This window comes from Fusarium mangiferae (assembly GCF_900044065.1).
Source record: "Fusarium mangiferae strain MRC7560 genome assembly, contig: FMAN_scaffold003, whole genome shotgun sequence".
Taxonomy (NCBI): domain Eukaryota; kingdom Fungi; phylum Ascomycota; class Sordariomycetes; order Hypocreales; family Nectriaceae; genus Fusarium; species Fusarium mangiferae.
Window position 1 is genome coordinate 2716394 of NW_024573923.1, and position 25167 is coordinate 2741560.

The window sequence follows — 25167 nt, forward strand, 5'->3', positions numbered from 1 at the left end:
GACTTGGTTGAGAGAATCTGGAATGTAAATGTGAACTAGATTTCAACAGTATAGAGCAAAGTCTACTAATTCAGGATTTCATAATAGGGGTAATACTTGGACATTTTACGAAAACAGAAGGAGCTCTCAGGTCACCTTGCACAACATGTTGTAATTTATGTAGCAATTGCAGTTGGCAGGTGCATTGCTTTTTGCGGAACGGGACGGGAAGAAGCACGTTTAAAGAGACATAGCGACACGGAACCACGGATGAACGCCTTCCGATGTAACCGTCTTGCCGTCGGTACTGGCTTTATCTGCCTTAGACATAATCATTGTGTTCCACTTCAACCTATAAATCTTCTGTCGCTGAATCCCAGGCCTGAGATGATTAGACGAGTAGCCGCAATAAGCTACCATGCCAGCAGGATCGCACACAAATCGGAATCATCGGGAGATAAACCGCTAGCGAAGCTGATGACCGACAGGCATCTTTGGCCTTTTGCTCTGACATGGTCACACCAAAAACCCGTCAAGACTGAAGATGTTCAGGGGCATGGGTTCGCACTACAGGGGCTGCACGTGTCTGGTTCGGGAAATTGACCATGCTGTGCCTGTGAGATGGATCACGTACGGAAATACCTTGACGCACCTAGCAAATTGCTCTCGAATCACCACTGTTTCACTCCCACTATGCCAACCCTTCGCGTGTCGCCTACTAATATTCATGAACTTCATGCTACATAGTGACGTATCGACAAGGGACTCACAGGCTTCAGCTGATAGGCATGCTGGAAGCGAGGTGGACCAATGATCGCCAGACCCCCTGTGCTTCAACGTCTCCCCACTTCCCGATGGTGACCTCAAGAGTTCAATTCAAAAGCGACTGATGCATATATTAGCGGACTCAGCCCAGAGGAAATTAAGAAGAGACGCTGTACTTCAGTGACAGGCCTCATGGGCGGCTTACTGTGAGTTGTAATGAGCGATTCTTTGCAGACAAGGGTGTAGTCTTTGGTTGCCCCAAATGTCATGTTTTGACAGGGATTTGGACCTAGTCTAGGCTTTCCTGCGAGCTGATACTGAAACGATGGCTGAACCGAAACCGTAGTTCCGCAGTGAAGTGCGGTTCATCAGAATGTCCTACCATACCATCGGGTTCGCACTATCAAGAGAGCATCTTGGAAGAGTCTAGCGACCGACTTTTATCGTGGAGAAGACCGAATATCTTTCTATTCTCACTATCTTTGATCAAAGTTAAGTCTCAACTAAATTGGCTAACAAGGAGAGTTGAGACTCCACAACCTGAGCCATGCTTGTCGTATGATTGCGCATGCTGGCATGTCTCTGTCCACCTCCTTGCTTGGGGCCGTTCATGATGTGCATTTGATTTGGTCAAGTTACGAAAAACTCTATTAAGTCCTAACTGTAAGTATTCCCAACCCCCGATGTTTGGCGTTCAACTAAGAAAAGATAGTTGCCGCTGGCTTCGGCACGCTAAACAGGGTACTTGGTTCAAACAACACGCCTGTTTTCTTCTCAAACCTAACCATCTCCAACAACTGCGCTACGTACCGCCTTGGTTACACAAGGTTTGCTTCATGGTATGCGAATCTTGACTGTCATCAGTACAAACTTGCTCAATCTGATGTTGATGCTTGTCATGCGCGGACTGACGCCATCGCCTCAACAAACAACCTGGTCTGGCGATGCCTCACCAGCCCTGCCTGCAATCAAGCTGGCCCAAACAGAACTTTGACAGATGCACCGTTCCCTTCATGGCCCATTGCAGGATTTCCATGGGCTCGCGGATGCAACATCGCCTCCCGCTAGCTAGTGGCTTGAAGAATTCGGCTAGAAACATGCCTCAAAATGGTCTTCAAGACGGTAAGATGCAAGGGTGCTCGAAAACATCAGCTTCACACCCTCTCTCTTCTCGGTCAATGGCAGGTCTGGTACCTTGCATCCGGCGTATCACACCCTTGCTCTACACAAATCAACTTCAATTTGACACCCCCCATCGCCAGCTATGAGTTGGAGACCCTTGCCCTGCATTTGATCAGATCCGCCGGGTCGGTTGGTGCAATCCTAGCATGTGTGATTCACTCGCAGCTGTGAGATATATCTCACAGTGAGCCCCCCCCCTTGCGTCCCTCCCATTAATGCTGTTTTGTGAATCTACATCATTTTCCCCCCCATCTTTGAGCTATTTATTTTGATTCTCCCACGACTTTTGAGGAGTGTGCCATGCTCGAGCTCGAAAAGTTGTTCGTGACGCTGCAGCGCCATGGCCACTAATAAAGATATCAAAATCCATGAAGAGAACGGGTCTGCTTTGGTCGCGACAGCCATCACTCTCTTGACACTAAGCTGGTTCTCTGTCGGGCTACGCACATATACAAGGGCTGTCTTGATGAAAAGTTTGCAGCTCGATGACTGGCTTATGCTCGTTGCTCAGGTAAATTTCTCATCATATTACATAGGACAACTCTCACCAAAAGTTAGTTCATCTTCACGATATCATGTGCATTTATCCTTGAAGGTGTCCAGAAGGGAATCGGAAAGCACAATGACGCCATCAAAGACGATGAGGCCAAAGTGCAAGCCCTTATGGTAGGCATCCTCTTCTCCCTCGACACCCATTCTTGGTCAGATATTTACTCCATTATAGTGGCAGGCTTTGGCAACAGCGACCTATATTTTGGACATGATGTTCATAAAACTTAGCATTGGTGTCTTCTTGCTCCGTTTATGTGTCAAACGGGTCTACGTCTGGATTATCCGGATCAGTCTAGCTATTATCAGCATCTGGAGTGTAGTTCTCTTTTTCTGGAACCTATTCCAGTGCAAACCAGTCGAAATGCAGTGGGACTTCAGGATAAAAGACGGTACTTGTGTGAGTGCAGACCAGATCGTCTCAGCGGCCTATGCCATAAGTGTTATGACAGTCGTTTCTGACTGGCTCTACGTAAGTGAAACACTGTCTCATCTGCTAAGCTGCTGCACAATACTGAATGCTCGACAGGCCCTTCTACCAATCCCAATGCTGTGGTCAGTCAAAATGACCAAGCAAGCAAAAACAACTGTTATTGCAATTTTGGGGCTAGGCATATTGTGAGTTGGCTCTCCTCGTTGTTCAGAACCTCGCCTAATATACCATCAAGTGCCAGTGTCGCGACCCTTGTACGCCTACGATTCCTGGCGGATCTTACTGATACGGAAGACATTCTATGTGAGTAGCGTCCGGATATGTAGCCTTCTCCTAACTGACATCTTCAAGTTGCTGGAACCGATGCCATGGTTTGGACACTGATAGAACCAGGCGTCGCTATTGTTGCATCAAGTCTAGCTACCATCCGACCACTTCTTCGTGCTATGAGGATCAGAGGCTTCGAATCGACCGAAAATACTTATGGCACAGGCCACTCTGCTGCTGTCAGATCAAACGCAAACCGTTCCAAAACCGGAATCTTGATTATGCCAGGCTTTGGCCCTGAAGATGTCTCACTGACCAATATGGTGTCACAAAACAACACGAACTCCCTATCACACACAAACGACATCGAAATCTTACCTCCTCGACACGTGGGCGACGGCCCTACCTCACCTGGTCAAGCGAGCATCGTTAAAAGCGAGATCCTGGTGATACAAGGCAATAGCTCGCCCCCGTCGTCCTGGCAAAGTCGAAACGATCGCTCTGCTTCTAGCTCTTTCGACCAAATCCACGACCTGGAGGCATACAGCCAAGAACTTGAACGCGATGATACGAGGGGCAGAGGCAGATGAATGGAATTATGATATGATACCCAACGGAGATGAGAGCGCCCGATATATGACTATTTCCTTCTTTTTCTGTTGCAACAACGACATCTTATAGGGGACTTTTTGTACTTGTTTTCATTCGGTAAAGGAAGCAACAGGCGTCAGGATCAGGGTTGGGCTGGAACATACAGGAAGCCAAATCAATAAGTTTGCCACCATGGGTTTGGTCTCTAAAAGGAGAGGCAGCAGGTGTTTAGTAAAAGGCCACGAGTCAGCAGAGGCCTGATAGATGGCGCATTGAATAAGGTTCAGATATTTTGTTAGCCTCTAATGTGTTTATGATAATGAAGCATTTTTCAACACCCTCTTTAACTTTCTTGACTCATTTATCATCAACGCTGATACCAATGGTTCACGTGTTTGAAAATGCTTAACAGACGGGGCATACTTGATAGGCATGACACACTCTACAATCATGAAATGCTTGATGGTGTAGTTTGGGTATCTTTGTCTATTCTTCACCGAGCGACTCTCGCTAGGTTACGGTCTTCAAGTGTATCTGTGGCTTATCTTCAGGGTTGATATGATACTCATACATCGGCACATGGCTGTGGGATGGTCCTTATTCAATCCTTAGGTCCTCGGATGAGACCTCCCAATCTTCCTCATCATCCCACTTTGGCGCAAGTACAAAACGACCCATAATCTTGCCCATTCCGATACTCTCTCCACCAATAACCCCCGGACGAGGTTTCTCGTCATTCTCTTCAATGATGACGGCCGTTGTTAAGAAATTCATCCCCGTGGCAGGGTTCAGTTCCATAGTAGTGCCGCCCCAATCGAGTTCTACACGGCCTGACTTGCGTACTTTTAATTGGCCTACCATACCACCCGTTGATAGCAGGCTGGACATGAAACCAGCCTTCTGCTCGGGGTCTTCAAAGCCTGGTACATTAAGTCCCGCAGTGTTCTTGTCGGTGGTGAGATCCACAGGCTCTGTGTCAGCGGCGGCTGGTGTTGATTCCAAGACATTATCTTCGCCCTCACCAGGCTCAGGCTTGACTTTGTTGATGGACCTGGGTTGGATAATTGGCTTCAGAGGAGGCAACACAGGAGGGAACTGGAATAAGTACATGCGACCATCCTTGTTGCTCGGACCTTCTGTTTTGCCCTCTTCGCCCTCGGATATTCCGACAGCACCCAATTCATTGGCGAGAATCTCCAGATCTGACTGGATCATGACCTCTTCTGGGTCTTGCTTTGGCTTCTTGGTCTGTGGCGCTGGTGTTTCGGAAGGCTGCTTGTCTTTGTCTCCTGCATCGGCCTTTGCCTCGATATCCAAATCCATAGAGTCGTCGAGTCCAGGCTCCTTTTTGACGACTGGCGTTTTCGTATCAGTCTTCCAGATGCCACCATCTTCTGCGTTCTCGTCCGTTAAGAGAGGCTCGTCTGCGTCGCCATCCACCCAAAGGCTCTCCTCTTCCTTTGAAGGGGTGGGAGGAATAGCTTGAGCATTTTCTGCGGCTTCTAATTCTGCTGTGGTGGCCACTATGACACCCTCATCCTTATGCTCTCGTCGGTATATGCCCATAGGAAGTACGCTAACGGCGCGGGAATTGAGCGCCTCGATCATGGCCTCGTCTTCGCTATCAAGGTCCTCTTCGGGAGTATGAACATGGAGTTTATCCGCGTTAATTCGGGCCTCGCGAGACCGTGACGCCTGAGCAAAGCCAGGTTTCGAATCCGATTTGAATCCTCTTCCACCACCTCCCCCAAAACCACCACCACCTCCTCCTCCACCGCCGAACCAACCACCGCCTGCACGCCCGCCGGAGCCTGTATCCGTTAGAAAGCTGCAATCGAGTCATGATATCTCGGAGGTAAGGCTTACCTGCTGCACCAGAGGAAAATGGGCCACTGGCTCCCGAAATGACTCGACCAAAACCGCCTCTGCCCATGGCATCACCACGGCTCCTTTTACTCCTGAAACGTGAGCGCCCTCTCGCCTTGCGCTCATCTGCTGCTCTCTCGCTGGCTTTCTGCTCCTCCTGACGGGCAAGACTGTCTCGTTCTGCTTCATCTCGGCGAATGTTCTTGGGTCGGAAGCGACCAGCTGCAGGAGCTCTTGTCGCCCGAGTGGTAGCCCCTCCGCGAGTTGATGTAGTCGCTATACTCTGAGGTACTGGAGTGGCGTTGCCTGGAGTATCTGTAACGGCTGAAGTAGAAGAGCCGGCGTTATTTTCACCAGCTGCCCGTGAACTTGCCACGGCCGCACCTCTCCGACTGCCCCGGGCCGGTGCCCTACCACGGTTCATATTGTTGGTATTATGATTATTGTTTATAGGCTGAGAGTCAATGTAGGCGGCGAGTAGTAATTTTCGGTATCCAAGGCTTTAGTCGCAGATGAAGCTTTCAAAAATTTAGCCTGAGTCGCAATGCGAAAGTATAATAGTGGGGTTCGGAATGGTGGGGGGACGATGAAATTCTGCCATTTGTGAGACTTCTAGTACTCACCGCCTACTCACCCAACTGTTCTGAGGTTGATAGAATACCTTGGGTAAGGATGTAGTCAAGTTATCGAGGCTACCTAAGATATTAAATAAACAAACTAGGACAAATTAAGTTCTATACAAGATACAGGCAGCGATTCTGCAGATAGGCCAAATGGTCGGTATGAAGAACAGTTACTAACGATGCCTTAATTTAAAGAACATACTATCTTGCTCCAAGCCTTGAATTTTCTATTTATCTAAAACATATCACTCCTGTCAGTTCTTTAGAAAGCTTAAGAATCCTATATTAATTCTATAAGAGAATATTATATAAAAGAGTGCTTTACTATTATATATTTTTACTATTTAACCTAAGTATTACTTTCTTTTTTAAATGCTTTTTTTATTTATTTAAATTTTAAGGTAAAGTAGTCTATCTTTTATAGAGATTATAACAACATTATTCTGAGCTTATAATTAATTGTTCCCAAAATATATGCTTAACTATCCGTGGTACTTAGTCGAGGAGCTCTTGTCTAAATCACTGAGTCACTCTCGACTGCTTGATGTATCAACATTGTTTCCCAATATGGAAATACTGTTGAGCTCCTATTGGCCAAGATCCAGTGGGGTGCGATCAGGCCATCATTACATACAGCTTGTATGGCGGCAACCAGACGAGAGGATGTACTGTGTACCTGCGCCAGGCTCGAACTTTTTTTCTCGAACTTTTTTTCTCGAACTTTGAGTTGGGGTTCTTTCATAAAAATGGTATTGGCCGACGGATGACCGATAGACAGTGTGATAAGCGTGTTTATCAGTAGAAAGATAGACGATACAATGGAACGAAGCCACCAGTAAAAGGCTGCACATCTTATGTAAATGGTGATGCCTTTCGATTAGTTGGTACCGAGGAGCACGGAATTCATGGTACTATGGTACTGATGCAGGAAATTGTGTATGATATACAAAGCTGGCATAAGAGAAGTATTTGCGTGTTCAGCGATTTGCACAAGCTTGACCTGAGATCCTACCAGCTGCAGTCTCTTCGTATTGGCCGGAGACAATGGACAGCCCAGTTGCTGTTCAAGCAGTGGTCAAGCTTTGGTAAACCAAGGCGATCCCAAAATGAAAAATACAACTATACACCAGCCACACCACTCCCGGATCTGTAACAGTCAGACAGAGAATGCACCAATGTGCCTTCTGAATCTGGAGACATGGTGTCGTTGATTGATTCTGCATATCCAATCGGCATACTTCTCAAAAAGAGCCGGAAAAAAACACGCCCTCTTCTTCATGTGATGGTAGTTAAGGCTTTGTTTCATCGAAGACACATCAGTGCTTTATCGCCGAATTCAGAAGCAATGCTCCCTTCCTGAATAATCATTGATCCAATCCATTCTCTTCCGGCTTCAACCGTTTTGGCCCCAAACTTGACAACCACGCACCCTCGAACATTGGCTGCAGACCAGAGGACACCACCTTCTTTCTCCTCTTTGAGTCTCTGTAGTCGCCAACGCTCAAATTCAGAAACATCTGTGATGCTTTGCGCCATCGCTTCTGGTGAGCGGAAGTCCCGGGCTCCAATGCGAGGAAGTGCAGCGAACTCATTCCGAAAGAATTCCCCCAACGATTTGGTCTTGGATCCTCGCAATATAAGGGTTCCTGATATTGCCATATGCTGCATCATTTCTGGCAGTGTGCGGCCCACGGACTTACTCGCATCTCTCGATAGGATGATTGAGTCTCGTACCAAGAGTCTATCAGCCGTAGTTGTTTGAGGATCTTGTAGCCATATCTCGTTCCGCCCTGTCCATTTCCTGAAGCTCCAGTTCTCTCCACGAGCCACACGCCCTTGGGTGACCCAATCCAAGAGACAGAGCGACGCTTGGCTTCTGAGCTTGAATATTTGCTTCTGGGCGTATACACTATCCTCAAACGGCTGAACAGGATCCGGAAGGAGACACATGGAAGCACCATCTTCTATGGTAACGTCCAAGTTTTGAGTTGTGACGACATCGGCTGTAGGCGATTTGAAAATCTTTGTGTGACCTTGGGTAGCGATGCTGAGCTTCGCCTGCGGCTTGACGTGTATTGTCAGATTAACCCCGTCTCCAGCAACAAGCCCCCCTCCATAGGATAATAGGAAAACGAGAGTGCTTGGCTGGCTAGACGAAGGAGCCGGGGATATTAATTTCAAAGGATACTGATAAGTCATGGTCTCAAGACCGCTCTCGCCGGCAGGGAGGAGGCCAACGACGATGCGGCCATCGCCAGGAGAGGAGGATGAGGGAGGGAAAGGCGAGTCCATTTTGGAACCATGTTGCGATGATAGTGAAAGGTAGAAGTCCAATAATCAATGGAAGTTTGATTGGGCACAGGCAATAGTAACGACAGACTGCGTCTCCATCTTGATGCACCTTGACTAACAAATAAATACCTTACCTTGGTTGAAACTGAGGCACGAGTCAAAGGTTGTCGACTATTAGATAAGAGATAAGAGATCGTTGGTCGACACAGGTGGCTGTGGGCCCACACCAGCTGGTATCGTGGGGTTATGTCGTAGGTACACCACTGTGAGAGGCAGAAAGGGGAGCTCCAAAGACGCTGCATGAAGTCGGGCTAATTGGCATTTGTAAAAAGCACAAATCTACCGTGATATCATGTAGCTGTGGAAACAAACACACGGATCCAAGCCAGATGAATGCTAGAGGTAAAGCTGGTCGTAAAGACCTATATAAGGACTCTCAGGTATTCGTTAAGAAGATTACCTGCTACTTCTCCGATGTTCACCCGTGGCAATGAAAACTGGCACCACCCACCCACTTTCCAGAACAGCTTGCGCCGCCGTCATCCCCATCTCCATCCCCATTTGCACTCTACTTACTCCACGCGACATTCGACGCGCCAAGTGGCTAAAAAAACCCATTGTCACCCTCGCATCGAGGGTTTAACCACCAGACATTGATATTTCAAATGCCGATATCACGACCACCCCCAAGAGACACCATGGACAACAACGCGAGCCCGTCTCCGGATCCTGATGCGACAACGCGTCGCCGATCGGGACGCGTCGTGAGGGCACCCACCAAATTTACTCCTGATACCACAACTCAATCGACAAACCCAAAGCGCAAGCGAGACGATCAGGATGACGAAGAAGAGGACGAGGAGGAAGATGCGGAAAATGAAGCGCCCGACTCAGACGAGGAGATGAGCAACGAACCCGACAATGACAGTGATGAAGACCATCCTGCACCGCGCTCTCGAAAGAAGTCGTCGCAAACAAGTCGCGCAAAGAAGCCTTCAGCCAAAAAGCCCAAGATCAATGGTTCCAAGCCGTTGCGGCCTGCGCGAGTGACCCATGCCGCCAAGAGTCTCCCGAGCAGACCTAAGAAGAGTGTTCGCATTGAAGACGCTGCTGTGAAAGGGCATGGGCTCTACTGTAGGCTAAAATTTCTCTTCCTGCGTGCTTTCCTACATGCTGACACTACAAAGCCCACCTATTCGGATCGGGTGATTCTAGCAAATCGGTGGCAGAAGAATGGCTGGCTAGCTACAAGACAAACGCAGTAGCAGCCACTGCTGATTTGGTGAACTGCATCCTTCAATGCGCTGGCTGTGATCAGCTCATCACAGAAGACGACGTTTTAGACCTGGACAACGTTGCAGGGCGACTGGCAGATCTTCAGAGCATTTACCAAGAGGTATTGCAATTCTCAATCGTGTCTCTAGCCATGCAGATTTTGCTGACATTATCACAGCAACAAATTACCGACTATCCTCTCATCTCCAGAACCAAACATTCACGATCCTTTCGAGACGTACTCATTTCCTTCTTCGAATGCCTTATCGTTGATATGCACCAAGGTCGTCTGATGTACAGAGACGAAACATTTCTTGACAACCTGCATACATGGCTTGCTAGCATGTCCTCATCATCACTCCGACCCTTCCGCCATACCGCAACCACTATATCTTTGGCAGTCCAGAGTGCGCTGGTCACAGTAGCTAACGATCTGGACTACAGACTCAAGAAGAGCACTGAAAAGCGTGACAGGGAACAGACCAACAAAGATCGCAAAGCTTGCGCTGATGCAATACAGTCATTTTTCGACACTGTTTTCGTGCATCGTTACCGAGATGTCGACCCCAAGATTCGAACTGAGTGTGTGGAAGCACTTGGGAACTGGATCATTTCCCTGCCTGTCATCTTCCTTGAGCCGGGCTACCTCCGGTATCTTGGCTGGATGCTGTCAGATACCAATGCTCCCACTCGCCTCGAGGTCTTAAAGCAGCTTACCAAAGTCTTTCGGAGAGACGCAGGGCAGCTGGGCCATTTTATTGACAGATTTCGCCCGCGATTGGTTGAAATGGCCTGCAAAGATTCCGATGTCGCTGTTCGCGTCGCAGCAATTGGCGTTATTGACGTCCTCCGCGACCAAGATCTCTTGGAAGGCGAAGAGGTGGACGCCATTGGGAAGCTCATATTTGACAATGAACTCAGAATTCGAAAGGCGGTTGTTGGCTTCTTCGTCGCATGCACTAGGGACGCTATCAGTGAAAAGACGAAAGAACTGCGTGATTCTGAAGCTACAGAGGACATACCCCGCGGGAAGAAGGCTTCTGTTGACGCCCCCCGTATGGAATGGATTGACCTGAAGTGCCTTGCCGAAACCCTTGCCATCTATGACAATCAGATCGAGGAGGAGCACCAAAGTGGTCAGATATTGGGATTGGATGTTGCGGTTGATCTTTTGGAGTCTGCTGTTCCAGAGACCAGGATCTCGCTGGCGGCCCAAGTACTGTTCGACAAGGTCAATGCGATCAAGCAGTGGACACTCTTGGCAGGATATTTGCTCTTTGATCACACAACGAGTTCAAAATCCCGGTCCAAGGCAAACAACCCAGATCTTGCATTCAAGAAGGCCGTCGCACCTACCACCGAGGAAGAATCGATACTCCTGGATGTGTTGAGCTCAGCAGTAAAATCCAGCCTGACGCATGCGCCTGAACACGACAGATCAAAAAAGAAGCCACAGACAGGCAAAGAAGCCGAGGATGTACGAATAAGCCCTGAAGATACAGCAGCCAAGCTGGTCATTGTAATCCCTCCTCTTCTAAGCAAGTTTGGAGCAGAGCCAGACACAGCTGCGATTGTTCTTCGCCTGGCGCATTTTCTCGATCTTGAACTCTTCAAGCCACTTCGTCAAAACACAAACAGATACGAAAAGCTGCTCGACGAAATCGTCACACAGTTCAATCGGCATGACGATAAGAGAGTTTTGTCAGAAGCAACTGCGGCGTTATTGCATTCGCGACAGCACGGAGAGTTGGAGGAAATCACAGACAATAAATTGTCATACTTGTGGGAAACTGTCATTACTTCTCTACACAACTTTGACAAAACCTATGAGCTTTCGTCGAGAGGTAATCTAGGCGAGGCACCTCTCAGGGAATTGTCAACAGTTCTTCTCAAAATCAGCAAGCTGGCGAGCATTTCAGACTGTATCGATGTCTTGGAGGCTGACGAAGACTCGTCCGAATCAACAACAAACCCTCCCATTCAAATACTAGCCAACATTGTTCATCGCGGTAAGTACGAGCCTCTCGATGACCAAGACATTGACGATCTCGAGGATGTGGTGGTCTCATTTGCGATCAAGACCTGCCAATTTTACTTTATGTGGAAGACGCTGGCTTATTCCAAACTCCTGTCAACGACTGGGAGCATCGCAGACGATGAGCTTGATCGACTATCGGCACTTCGCCAATCTTTCCGCCGGCATCTTATTGAAACTCTGTCGTCACGCGCCGCCATTGACCAGCTGAGATTATTCGCTACTGGCAGCTTGTGTGACCTTCACCTTACCTTCGCCACCCTCCGTCCAGCTATTGATCAACTCCGGCCTTCGTCGAGTTCTGAGTCACAACCTTCGGATGGCGAGAAATACAAGACATTGATTCAAGATATCGAATCCGGTCTCATCCCTGAGTTGATTGCTATCTTTGACGGCACCGAGAAACAGTATGCCAAGAAGATAAAGAAGGACAAAACCCTAAATGAGCCAGCTGAAGACGAAGATCCTATGGCTGATGATGAAGACGAAGAGGACGAGGATGAAGACGAGGGTCTTTCTGAGGAAGAGCGTTTCACTGCCGAACTCAAGGCCGAAAAAGCCTTGTGCGAACTCACCGCAAAATACGTCCTCGTGATTACTGCTCGCCTGGTGGATCATAAGGGCTCACACGCAGGCAAGCTAAGGCGGCGTCTTCTTCGCAACCAAAACAAACTTGGCAATAACTTCAAAGAAGTCGTTACCTACCTAGACGAAGAGAAGTTGGCCGAGCGGACAAGAAAAAAGGCCGCCCATACACAGGCTCCAACAAGCACCAAACCTCAGAAGGCCCAGCTTAGCGAAGCCGTTGTAATTGGAGAGGATGACGAGGATGACATCTTTGATGACACGCCGCCACCAGAGGAGGGCTCCAGAGAAGATCTCCGCGCAAAGGGTCTTCTTGAGGATGATCCAATCGAAGACGATGACGAAAATGAAGATGAAGAAGCGGAACGACCAGCTCACGAATCAGACGATGATGTTATAGGGGATTAGACACAACAACGAGTTTGACCTCTCACATGGTGGATACATAACTATTGCAACCTTCGGCGGAAATGATGCGCGTTTTCTGTTTCCATTTTGTGAATAAGGCGGTATAGTTTCGGATGGTTCCTTTGTTTTCTTAGTTTCTGTATGTTGCCTCTTGCCAGTTTGGACTTACATGCTGGAGTCTGGGTATGCGGCAGAGGACCTGAATTTGGGGCGTCAAAAGACTGCGTGTACAAAAATTCTATAGTCATTGCAAAATCAGAACAACTTCGCCTCGGTCTAATCGCTCTTCACTCCTATTTGGGACAAAACTGGCCAGTGACCACCTTAAGATCAAGATCTGAATACAACTTTTCCCTCCCCATGCGCCTCACAAACACGGTCCATCGTTACTGAGTTCGTTTTCAATACCACAACCAAACTGACTGTCCGTTACAGACTATTCTCCAACAATCCTGGCGCCAAAAAGTTGGAACATTCTCTGCCAGCGTTTCCCATTCCCTGCGTTAGCTTGTGACGGTTCTGGCTCGGTAACTTTGATACCGTATTGCTTTATGCAACATGGAAATGCCCGGTTTGTGAGTTGCGTTTTGCCGTAGTTCTTTGGCTCGGGCTGCTGTTGATCGTCATCGTCGCTATCATCTGGAGGTTTCCCCTTTCTTGCCGCTTCCTGAGCAGCGGCCTTTTTCTCTTCCAGATTTCCCCAGAGCGTAAACATCTTGTCGCGGAGCTTTACCAGGGCCTGCTTATCTCGTCTCAAGTTGCATGCATCGAGCCCAGTAAGTAATTGAGCAGATAGGTTGTCGACTGCCACCCAAAGTTTCTGTTTCTTATGGTTCTCAGCAACTGCAGCGTCCTCAAGCTCCAAAAAGAAACGCCACTCCCAGTTTCGCGCCCCGGAGAAATCATCCAGCGTTCTCTGGATTAGCTGTTCATCTTCAGCTTCAGTTTCGCTGTTGGACGGCGACTCTTCACCGTCATCGGAAAGGTCCTCATACTCTGACTCCTTCTTCGGATAGGCGAAATCTGCAAGGTTTGATGGTGAAAAGTCGACAACTCGAACGTTTGCTCTGTAGTTCAAGTTCACAAAGGGCAGAGGAAGTTTTACAAGGTCATCATCGACAGTAGTTTCATGTTGGACAAGCTTTGTGATTTCGGCAATCGAACTAGCCGGCTTGTCTTCATTTTCGCATTTCACTAAAGGATCGTCAGCTGCTGTATCAAGGAGTCTTGTGAGCTCAGGCGAGTTTACCTCGACTGTTTAGGTCCATGAAGGGGACCACACCCTGTTCTGTAGGCTCTCTGGCCTCACCTTGTTTGTTGGCTCTGCTTTTCGATCGTTTTTCATTGCGCCTCGACTTTGAGTTGCCTTTTTTTGGTTCGGATTTCGACTCTACGCCATGCTTGCGCTTTTGTCCGACCCTCAAGGCCTCCTTGATTTCTCTGGCCTGCCCTTTTCTTAAGCGCTCGTATTGTCTTTTTCTTTGCAAGCCCTCCTTCGCACGCGGATCGAAATTCTCTGAGTCGGGATTCGATCCTACCATACGAATACTAATCTTTGGTCCATACGGATCACGATCTTCTCTCAAGAATCCCTCCAGGTTGGCACCACTGTGCCCTAGTTTGATTTGCAAATTTTTGATCAAAACCCATGCGAGAGTTCCCATATCTTGGTCACGAAGTGCAGTTACATGGGGTTCCCAGCATGTGATCTGGATGCATCTCTTCCCAAAAGGGCCCGGCCAGCTCGGTGGGTTAGCAGCCGTAGTGTACTTGTCGGTATAGCCAAATGGATCACCATCTCGGCCGATAGGGGATTCGTCGAAGCCGACAGAAAAGTTGTGAAACAATGGGTTCTCTGTATAATCGGAAACCCATAGAGTCATCTTGTCTCCGCCATCGTGGGGTGGCCGAACGACCTGGGCAACGATGTCACAGAAACATCCCTCTTGGATATCTTGAAGGAGTTTGAACTTGTCTTTGACGTTCCGTGACGCAACAACCATGGTCTCAAACGTTTCTTCACTAGGTAATCGACTCTTGTCAATCCTGTGATACATTGCAGACACGAAAGCATTCTCCTTATTGCCTGGCGCCGTGTCTTTGACGCTACTTGGTGGACAGAGAGCGCATGAAGCTTCGCTAGGGCTTCTCGGAATTTTGGAGGCTTTATATTGAGAGATCTTCGTGTTATAAGTACTCAAGAGAGATGGGCCACCAGACCCAAATGATTGAACCTTTTGTGACTGTCAATATAAGCATTTTGGTACGTTTTAGGAACTCACTTTTGCTTGACGGATTAGCATTACATCACCGAGGCCGGGATTCGGTAGGTCTTCTTTCGGACGAAAGATGTCGAAGACAATTAAGCCATCATCATCCACAGATGAGTCGAAGAGTCGAACCTGACATTTGTAGTCTAGATGCGTTGGATGACATAATTTACTGTAGGAAGAGATAGATTCTCACCTTTCCCTTTTGTTTGCATCGCCTCACGAAAACCGGAAACAAGGCCGTACACATTGACTAAAGCCTTGTTTGCAATTTTCCCATCCAGGATATCACGGATGGCGACGTATCCTGGAAGTGTTGATGAAGATTGGGGAGGCATTGTTTCTACTGTGAAACAACGAGGCTTAAATAGCACGAATAGATGGTCGTTGGTAGTGGGCGAAATTCGAAAAATAAACGATTCTTCGCGATTGCGTTGGTGGCAGCATATGGATGCTCAATGCATCGTCAGCTAAGGTACCAAGGTAAGGTAGGCATGGATGTAGGTACCTAATGAATGGGTCTGTAAGACGCGATTGATACAGCATCTTGGGCCTTGACGCGTCAGGGGAGCTTACCCCTCCATCAGAAAGGCGCGACAGCACGTGATGATGCATGTGATTTGATCCGACTTCCAAGATTTGTTATACAGTACCTACCTTATGTTAACGGCACAGTGGCGACCTCGTGGGATATGTACCTATTTGTGAACAGAGAGCTAGACGCTACGGATACGCCATGCAATTTCTAAGTGTAGATTTTCCTATGTGTGCCTCAACATTCAAAGGGGTCAGGACACAGAAGTTTCGTCTATTGAGTTTCAGGCACCAAGCCATGTCGAAGGAATTGCCGTGAAATGTTCGTTCGTTCGCTAGTAGTTACTTTGTTTACATTACTTGATCTCCAAGTGGATAAAAACAATGACCTGTTCTCTTTAGATTAACCTTACCCACATCATTCACAGAGTAGCCCTCCTTTCATGTCTAGTCTACAGAGCTGAAGGTGATTTGATTGCACGGTGCTGAACTAACAACCTACGGGCGGAGTGGTTTCTGCCTGAGGCTGAAATCACCCGACTGGGGCCCTTGCGGTGGAAGTGGTTTCTCTTTAGGTTTAGCAGGCAATCAGTGGCCCAAAGCCCAGAGAAAGACTCGCCCACTGCCTGGGTCAATCATTTCGACGCCTTCCTAGTCCCCGGCCGACCAGACCCAGACCCAGACCCAAGACTTCTCTTCTCCATCAACATCAACAACAAAACTTTCTCCTTCCCCCCTCCCCTCATCCTCTTCTCCTCACTGGATTCTCTACTCTACGCTGCAGAGCAAGTCTTCTCTCCCTAGACGTTGAGCTCTTTCCATCTCCTTCTCTGCGAACCCTTTGTGCATCTTTCACCCCGCACATCAATTTGCTACTGTTCACCTACCAACGCCCCCTCGTACCAAAACAATCGCAGTCATCATGGCTGAGCGATACATTCCCGAGCATCGCCGAACTCAGTTCAAGGCCAAGAACACCTTCAAGCCTGAGGAGCTCCGTCGTCGTCGCGAGGAGCAGCAAGTCGAGATCCGGAAGGCCAAGCGTGAGGAGAACTTGGCCAAGCGTCGAGGTATTGGAACCGGTGAGAACCGCCCTGGTGCTTCTCTCGGTGCCGCCCCTGATAGTGATGATGAGTCCGCTCCTACCGAGTCCCAGGTATGTGCCTTTCTATTTCTCGATCTTTAGGTTGTCCTTCCAAATGCTGGTTTCGCCTGCTGCTTGCGCAAAATCTCTTGTCGCTTTCGCTTCGCCCCGTCCCTCCCGTCTGCCTGTGATGTGGGGGAAAATCTACACTTCAAATAACCCCACATTCTGGTTCTGGCGGGTTTGAGCAAAAGGCAGGGTACGGGTGCGGCTATGTTCCCGTTCTACTCCCCGTTTTCTTGCGATCATGCATCGCTGCGAATAACACGGCCCTGGCTGTGTATCTCTTGTACGCATTTGCTAACCCCCGCCTCTAGTTGAATGAGGACCTTCCTCAGATGGTGCAGGGTGTCTTCTCGGACCAGATCGATTCGCAGATTCAGGCCACAACCAAGTTCCGAAAGCTTCTTTCCAAGGAGCGCAACCCCCCGATCGAGGAGGTCATCAAGACTGGCGTCGTTAGTCGTTTTGTCGAGTTCTTGCGATCCCCTCACACCCTGGTTCAGTTCGAGGCTGCCTGGGCTCTGACCAATATCGCATCCGGCTCCGCCACTCAGACACAGGTTGTCATTGAGGCTGGTGCTGTCCCGATTTTCGTCGAGCTTCTTGCTAGCCCCGAGCCTGATGTCAGGGAACAGGCCGTCTGGGCCCTCGGCAACATCGCCGGTGACAGCCCTCACTGCCGTGACTATGTCCTTAGCTGTGGTGCTCTTAAGCCTCTTCTTAACCTTCTCGGCGATAGCCGTAAGCTTAGCATGCTCCGCAATGCTACTTGGACACTTAGCAACTTCTGCCGTGGCAAGACCCCCCAGCCTGACTGGACTACTGTAAGTTGACATTTGAGAACAAGAAAACGAGCGCGAATTAATTTGTTACCAGATTGCACCCGCTCTTCCTGTCTTGTCTAAGCTCGTCTACTCCCTTGATGACGAAGTCCTCATCGATGCCTGCTGGGCTATCTCTTACCTCTCCGATGGATCCAACGACAAGATCCAGGCCGTTATTGAGGCTGGCATTCCTCGCCGACTGGTTGAGCTTCTTATGCACGCTTCTACGTCTGTACAGACTCCCGCCCTGCGCTCCGTTGGCAACATCGTTACCGGTGACGACGTTCAAACCCAGGTTATTATCAACTGCGGCGCCCTACCCTGCCTCCTGTCTCTTCTGAGCTCTACCAAGGATGGCATCCGAAAGGAGGCGTGCTGGACAATTTCCAACATCACTGCCGGCAACTCTTCCCAGATTCAGGCTGTCATTGATGCCAACATCGTTCCTCCTCTGATCCACCTTCTGCAGAACGGAGACCTTAAAACCCGTAAGGAGGCTTGCTGGGCCATTAGCAACGCCACCTCCGGTGGTCTGCAGAAGCCAGAGCAAATCCGTTATCTAGTTTCTCAGGGTTGCATCAAGCCCCTGTGCGATCTACTTGGCTGCCCCGATAACAAGATCATTCAGGTTGCCCTGGACGGCCTTGAGAACATCCTCAAGATCGGTGACCTTGACAAGCAGGCCGCTGGTGAGTCTGGCGACTCCATCAACCGGTACGCTCTGTTCATTGAGGAGTGTGGTGGCATGGAGAAGATCCACGACTGCCAGAACAATGCCAACGAGGAGATTTACATGAAGGCCTACAACATCATCGAGAAGTACTTCTCGGACGATGAGGAGAACGCCGACGAGGGTATGGCCCAACAACCTGCTGGCCCTAATGGCACATTCGGCTTCGGTACCAACGGTGCTGCTCCCTCAGGTGGTTTCGACTTTGCCAAGGGTAGCGACGCCATGGATATGTAAAAGGCTCGCCGGTTCGGATTGAGAATTTCGATAGGAAATCCAGAATGTGGAGCAATCCCAACCCACCCCCCCCCCCCAAAAAAAACATAGCACCATCACCACCCCTTCCCCCGGAACAGTTTTATGTGACTGTCGTTTACCCCTATCCCCATGATATCACACCCCATACCGCGTCTTTTTAATGTATCTGGAAGGTTTATACGAGGGAAAATCCCACCCCCTCAGATTACAGGCCCTATGGTAGCTTGAAAGCTCCAGCCTGAGAGTGATGAAGTAAGACCAGAGCGGAGTCGGCGGTGGCGTTTGGCTTCTCGGTCATGAATGCCCATGACAAGACTCCACAGACGCCGACGAGTTTACGTGTACATGCTGAAGACACCATGATGGTTGGTGTTTACGCACGTGGGACTTGCGCAGGACGACCGCTGAGGTGAAGTGAGAGGCAGCGTCAATCGAGGACGGATGCCTCGGAGAGGCCTATGCTAGTGCACCAGGACTTCTGTGACGATGAAGCTCGAAGATTACGAAATTCGCTACCAAGTGGTGGTGAATCTGGTTCAATGGTAGCCAGAGACCGTAGTTAATCGAAAAGAACACGATGGGTGCTTGCCCCTCATTCATGATGACCAGGCATGATGGATGACATGTCATGTTTCTGACTGTAGATTTGTGTCGAATGAAGAGGACTTATTTCCCCGTACTTGAGTGAGAAGGGAAATTATTTGTGTTTGAATCCACCCAAAGCATTGTTCGTTGAGCTACCCATATAGATAATAATCAGAGTCTTCCCTCGAAGCCTTGGAAGGGTCGAGTTTGAGCGTTAATAGCGGGGCTACGAGGTCCGTACATGTAAAAGAAGGCGCACTGTAATATACCTGCACTACTGCAATGGCGTACAGTGTGAATTAAAATATACTTCTTGTTCCCCCCAAAGAATTTTACTTGGCCATGCTGCAACTCATCTCTTTGTTTCGATGTTGCAGCTCTTGCGGGCAGTTTCTGAAAAATAGAGATTGGCTGTGATAAGATATGAATACTGACATTTGGTAGTATATTCCGAGCCTTATCTATCACCTCGCCCTTTCATAATCATCAAGTACATTCCGTGGCTGACAATTATTACTGTGTGTCGAGTGAGCTCCACTAACTAATCGATCACCAACCCAGCATTTCCCATATCAATTCTACAACAACACAACCAACAGACCATATCCTTTCAAAATGGTCAAGAAAGGCAAAGGAAAGTCCAGTGGCGGTATAGATCTTTCTGATCCCATGCCGTCTGCGCCGCCTAAAGACCAAGGAAAAGGAAAAAAGGGCCAAAAAGGTGGCACTTCTACTCCTGAAGCAGCTCCTTCGGGCCCCCCAAAACCTACGGTCAAGCAGCTCATCGGCGGCTCTTCGTGGACAGGAAAGCTGCCAGTAAACCTGCTCAGCGAGTACTGCCAGAAGCAGAAATGGGAAAGGCCCGATTATGATACCAAGAAGACCCCCGATGGTTTCTCTGTATGGGTTACTATGAGCGCCAAGGATCCTAAAACCCAACAGATCACCAAACTAGATCCCTTCAAAATTCCAGCAACTCATAAGCATCTGATCATGCGCCCTACGGCAATAGAAGCCAAGCATGCCGCAGCAACATATGCCCTCTTCAGAGTGTGTAGTATGCAGAATAAACACACGGTTCTCCCACCAGAGCACAAGTCATTATGGAAAGATTTCCAGGCTCTGAAAACCCAAGATGTGAAAGAAGGCAAGGCCTGGATGTATGAACCAGACCCGTTTAAAGCACTCCAAGAGCGTCAAGAAGCAAAGGCTGCCGCAGAAAAGAAGAGGAAAGAAATTGAGGCCGCTAAGGCTAAGGCAGCTGCCATGCCTGGTGCTTCTGGACTGGTCCTTATGAGTAATGCTGGTAAGGGAGACAGTCGATCATCCAACATCATGAAGGGATGGAGTACTGCGCCCAAGGTTGAGATGGGGAAGAAGACAAGAGCACAGTTAGAGACGTTGCTGCGAAGCGGCGTTAAGTGGAATCCAAATGGTGTTCAGATGTCGAAACCTCAAAAAGACGCTATTATTGCTGAACTCAGCAAGCTCAGCTTCCGTAAAAGCCATGTTGAAGAGGCAGTCGAATATTGCAAAGATCGAGAAGAGACGCTCGAGTGGCTTCTCATCCATGTCCCTGAAGATGATCTTCCTCGATGGGCTTTACCAGAAAGCTATGCGGCTGGAGTTTCGGTCGGAGCTACGAATTTGAGAAGGGAGGGCATCATCAAACGGCTAGCTCAAGCAGGTTACTCACTTGAGCTGGCTACAAGGGTGCTGGACGAACAAGGGGTTGATGAGGACAAAGCCGCAGAGACTTTGCAGAATTTGCTCTTTCCCCGAGAATCCCAGGATTCCGCCGATACTGACTTCTTGGATTTGGGCTCACCCGAGGAACAGTGGGAAGAAGAAGTTGGGAGTCTTGAAGCAATATATGGGGAGGGTTTCGAACGTGAGGGCGATCACATCATTCGCATCAAGCTCGATTCTGTCAAAAACGGGCAACAGACCGTCGATGCCTCTTTTCAGGTTCGACGTCCAGCTACGTATCCTGCCAACTTGATTCTGTCGATCGTGGCCAACATTCCTTCTTATATCAAGCTTAGCATCATTCGAAAAGCACTCGAGTATATCGATGAGTCTTTGCGTGATGAGCCAATGAAGATCTACCTGGCAATGGACTGGGTCCAGCAGAACATCAACGGCGTCATTGAAGAGCCTGGAAAGTTGGTGGATATTTCGGCTGTCTCCTCAGCCGCAGCCGAGTACAAACCCGTTGCGGCTATTGCACAAAACAAACGAAGTACACGCGCCCCAAAAAGGATCAAATGGATAAAGGATGAGAAAATCCGGGAGCAATGGCTTCGACGACAAGAGTCATCATCTTTGAAGAACATGGTATCCAAGCGTCAGGGTCTCCCTGCCTGGCAGATGCGAGAAGCCATAATCGGTACCGTCAGAAGCAACCATGTCACTATCATCAGCGGAGAAACAGGATCGGGTAAATCAACACAGTCTATGCAATTTATCCTGGATGATCTGTACGCGCAAGGTCTTGGTGGTTGTGCAAACATGATTGTTACCCAGCCGCGACGAATCTCAGCACTTGGCCTTGCGGATCGTGTAGCGGAAGAAAGATGTACACGCGTGGGTGACGAGGTGGGATATGCTATTCGAGGTGAATCTCGGAGATCGAAAGATACAAAGATAACATTTGTGACGACGGGTGTTCTACTCAGGCGATTGCAAACCTCAGGGGGGCGAGTAGAAGATGTCGTGGCGTCTCTGGCGGATGTCAGTCACGTTGTGATCGATGAAGTACACGAGCGCAGTCTCGATACTGACTTCCTACTCAACCTTATCCGCGATGTCATGAAGGCCAAGAAGGATATGCTCAAGCTAATTCTGATGTCTGCGACACTTGATGCGGCAACTTTCAAGAGATATTTTGCCTCGGAGGGACTCAGCGTGGGCACAGTCGAAATTGCAGGCCGAACATTCCCTGTAGACGAATACTATCTGGACGATGTGATCCGTATGACCGCATATGGAGTCGAAAGCTCTGATACAGAGTTCATCAGCGGAGAGGCTCTGGGTAAAGTCATCCAAAAGTTGGGTCATCGCATCAATTACAACCTACTGGTTGAGACGGTCAAGGCTGTTGATTTCGAGCTATCTTACGAAAAGAAACCTGGTGGTATTCTGATTTTCCTCCCTGGAGTTGGTGAGATCAACCAAGCTTGTCGCGCACTCAAAGCTATTAATTCGCTTCACGTTTTGCCACTTCATGCTTCGCTCGAGACACGAGAGCAGAAAAGAGTATTCTCTGGTGCTCCTCCAGGAAAGCGAAAAGTCGTCGTCGCAACCAATGTTGCAGAGACCTCCATCACAATAGACGACATTGTTGTGGTAATTGACAGCGGAAAGGTCAAGGAGACCAGCTTCGATGTGCAAAACAACATGCGCAAGCTCGAGGAAACGTGGGCATCACGCGCCGCCTGTAAGCAACGACGTGGTCGAGCTGGCCGAGTTCAAGAGGGCAGATGCTACAAACTCTTTACGCAAAATCTCGAACAGCAAATGCCCGAACGACCTGAGCCAGAGATTCGCCGTGTTCCACTGGAGCAGCTGTGTCTCTCAGTCCGTGCTATGGGAATGAAGGATGTTGCTGGGTTCCTTGGCAGGTCTCCAACACCTCCTGATGCGACCGCTATTGATGGAGCTATGAAGCTCCTGCGGCGCATGGGAGCACTCGATGGTGATGAGCTCACAGCCATGGGTCAGCAGCTTGCCATGCTCCCGGCTGACCTTCGGTGCGGCAAGCTGATGGTGTTTGGTGCCATCTTTGGCTGTCTAGATGATTGCGTAACCATTGCAGCAATTCTGAGCACAAGAAGTCCCTTTGTTTCTCCGCAAGAGAAGAGAGACGAAGCGAAGGAGGCTCGTATGAAGTTCTACAGAGGTGATGGGGATCTCTTAACTGATCTTCAGGCCTTCCAGGAGTGGGATTTCATGATGCAGGACCATATACCCCATCGTCAGATACGATCATGGTGTGAAGAGAACTTTCTCAATTTCCAGACCTTGTCGGACATCTCCAATACGCGCGCACAGTATTACACGGCCTTGGGAGAGATTGGTATCGTGGCACCATCAGAAGCGACAATCGAGGCTCACGCACATGGAGCTAGCTCTGATGGATCCCAGCTCCTGAGAGCGCTGGTTGCTGCAGCTTTCACACCGCAGATCGCTCGCATTCAGTACCCCGACAAGAAGTTTGCAAGTTCAATGTCTGGTGCCGTGGAGTTAGACCCCGAAGCAAGGTCGATCAAGTACTTTAACCAAGAAAATGGACGCGTGTTTGTTCACCCAAGCAGTACGTTATTTGGAAGCCAGGGGTTCTCGGGAAATGCTGCGTATATGGCTTATTTCAGTCTGATCTCAACCAGCAAGATCTTCATTCGGGACCTGACACGTACGTATATCCCCTTTCATGTTGCAAGTATTGTTCGGTTTTGCTAACATGTAAAACAGCCTTCAATGCATACACACTCCTACTGTTCTCGGGACCTATCGAACTCGACACTCTTGGTCGAGGTCTACTTATTGACGGTTGGCTCAGACTTCGAGGATGGGCGCGTATTGGTGTTTTGCTGGCTAGACTTAGAGGAATGGTTGATGAGTTGATTGCAAAGAAGGTTGAGAGCCCAGATATGAATGTTAAAGACGACGAGGTCATCATGTTGGTTAGGAAGATGATCGAGCTCGACGGTATGGATGCTTGAGTAAAACGTCGAAGGCCATCACAAACGCAGATAGAGGTACATTAGATGCGAATTCCTGGCTTGACGACAAAATTCTATATGAAGATCTTGAGCATTACTCAATATTTAGAAACTTGGGTGGTTATTTACAATCAAATGCTGAATTCTGAGGTACTCTTTCGCAACACACAACTCAAGATAGATACCTCATGAGACCCGTGTATGAAAAGGCGACTCCACCGCGGGGCACTCTCTATCATGAGTGCTGCACGCTCCCAGCACAGTATAAAACACTAACATCAACGCCAACACCAACAGCTGGCATCCAACAAGGGTTACCGATATTCCCGCCCAAAAACATGTCACATCGAGATTCAGAGCCAGAGGAGGCCATTACCAAGGAAGAGATCCGTGGTGAAGAGCCTACAAAGAAATCGGCCCGCAATGCATGCAAGTCACACACTCAAACCACTCGAAACATTCTTACATATGACAGTCGCAGAACTCATGGCTCCAAAGAGGAAAACACCACCCGAGGCAAATACAGCTCGGCCATCGCGTAGTGGGAACCCTTTCAAAGACCGCCTGGGCTTGGGTGCATATCTCGAGGATCCAGCCTCATACCCGTCTTCACGCGTCATCTACCACAACGAGGACTTTGTCGCCATAAACGACCGTTATCCAAAGGCCACAATACACACTCTTCTTCTCCCTCGGTCGTCAAAGTACAATCTTCTCCATCCATTTGATGCCCTAGATGACCCAGAGGTCCTTGCCAAGGTGAAGACGGAGACTCAGCGCCTCAAGGCTCTGATCGCAAAGGAACTCCAACGTCGTCTTGGCACGCACAGTGAGAGTGATGCTCATCGACAAGCCGTGCTCGATGGAGATGCCGAGCCGGACCAGGGTGGGGAACTTCCGAAGGGTCGGGACTGGGCTGCAGAAGTCAAGGCCGGCGTGCATGCGGTACCAAGCATGAGACACCTTCACGTGCATGTTTTCTCTAGAGAAATGTTCTCTGAAGCATTGAGGCATCGCAAACACTACAATTCATTCAATACGCCGTTTCTGGTTGATCTGGACGACTTTCCGCTTGCAGCTGATGATCCGCGCAGGAATACGAAGGAGGAGGCTTATTTGCGCTGGGATATGAAGTGCTGGAGATGTGGGCTCAACTTTGGAAACCAGTTCCAAAAGCTGAAACGCCATCTTGAAGAGGAGTATGAGACATGGAAGAAGCTTTAGGTACGGGTAGGAGGAATGAGA

General features: G+C 49.0%; 8 protein-coding genes across 8 annotated transcripts; 5 read left to right on the forward strand and 3 right to left on the reverse strand.

Moving 5' to 3' along the window:
- Positions 1-2266: 2266 nt before the first annotated feature.
- Positions 2267-3765, forward strand: FMAN_04267 (uncharacterized protein; the record flags this gene model as incomplete). The annotated part of the gene is made up of 6 exons (XM_041829043.1): positions 2267-2437; positions 2485-2592; positions 2651-2947; positions 3005-3093; positions 3144-3211; positions 3260-3765. 6 exons carry the CDS (start codon positions 2267-2269, stop codon positions 3763-3765), a joined length of 1239 nt encoding a protein of 412 aa, XP_041679846.1.
- A 598-nt stretch (positions 3766-4363) lies between these two features.
- Positions 4364-6056, reverse strand: FMAN_04266 (uncharacterized protein; the record flags this gene model as incomplete). Its single annotated transcript, XM_041829044.1, has 2 exons — positions 4364-5577; positions 5633-6056. 2 exons carry the CDS (start codon positions 6054-6056, stop codon positions 4364-4366), a joined length of 1638 nt encoding a protein of 545 aa, XP_041679847.1.
- Positions 6057-7557: 1501 nt separating this feature from the next.
- FMAN_04265 (uncharacterized protein) lies at positions 7558-8547 on the reverse strand (the record flags this gene model as incomplete). The annotated part of the gene is made up of 1 exon (XM_041829045.1): positions 7558-8547. The coding sequence occupies one exon, from the start codon at positions 8545-8547 to the stop codon at positions 7558-7560; it is 990 nt and encodes a 329-aa protein (XP_041679848.1).
- Positions 8548-9245: 698 nt separating this feature from the next.
- On the forward strand, positions 9246-12850 carry FMAN_04264 (uncharacterized protein; the record flags this gene model as incomplete). The annotated part of the gene is made up of 3 exons (XM_041829046.1): positions 9246-9681; positions 9735-9943; positions 10001-12850. The coding sequence occupies 3 exons, from the start codon at positions 9246-9248 to the stop codon at positions 12848-12850; spliced, it is 3495 nt and encodes a 1164-aa protein (XP_041679849.1).
- Positions 12851-13286: 436 nt separating this feature from the next.
- Positions 13287-15458, reverse strand: FMAN_04263 (uncharacterized protein; the record flags this gene model as incomplete). The annotated part of the gene is made up of 4 exons (XM_041829047.1): positions 13287-14044; positions 14106-15084; positions 15133-15266; positions 15317-15458. 4 exons carry the CDS (start codon positions 15456-15458, stop codon positions 13287-13289), a joined length of 2013 nt encoding a protein of 670 aa, XP_041679850.1.
- A 1118-nt stretch (positions 15459-16576) lies between these two features.
- Positions 16577-18592, forward strand: FMAN_04262 (putative importin alpha SRP1; the record flags this gene model as incomplete). The annotated part of the gene is made up of 3 exons (XM_041829048.1): positions 16577-16810; positions 17116-17625; positions 17678-18592. The coding sequence occupies 3 exons, from the start codon at positions 16577-16579 to the stop codon at positions 18590-18592; spliced, it is 1659 nt and encodes a 552-aa protein (XP_041679851.1).
- A 1221-nt stretch (positions 18593-19813) lies between these two features.
- FMAN_04261 (related to helicases) lies at positions 19814-23922 on the forward strand (the record flags this gene model as incomplete). The annotated part of the gene is made up of 2 exons (XM_041829049.1): positions 19814-23612; positions 23672-23922. The coding sequence occupies 2 exons, from the start codon at positions 19814-19816 to the stop codon at positions 23920-23922; spliced, it is 4050 nt and encodes a 1349-aa protein (XP_041679852.1).
- A 338-nt stretch (positions 23923-24260) lies between these two features.
- Positions 24261-25146, forward strand: FMAN_04260 (related to HNT3 Member of the third branch of the histidine triad (HIT) superfamily of nucleotide-binding proteins; the record flags this gene model as incomplete). The annotated part of the gene is made up of 2 exons (XM_041829050.1): positions 24261-24315; positions 24398-25146. The coding sequence occupies 2 exons, from the start codon at positions 24261-24263 to the stop codon at positions 25144-25146; spliced, it is 804 nt and encodes a 267-aa protein (XP_041679853.1).
- Positions 25147-25167: the final 21 nt, after the last annotated feature.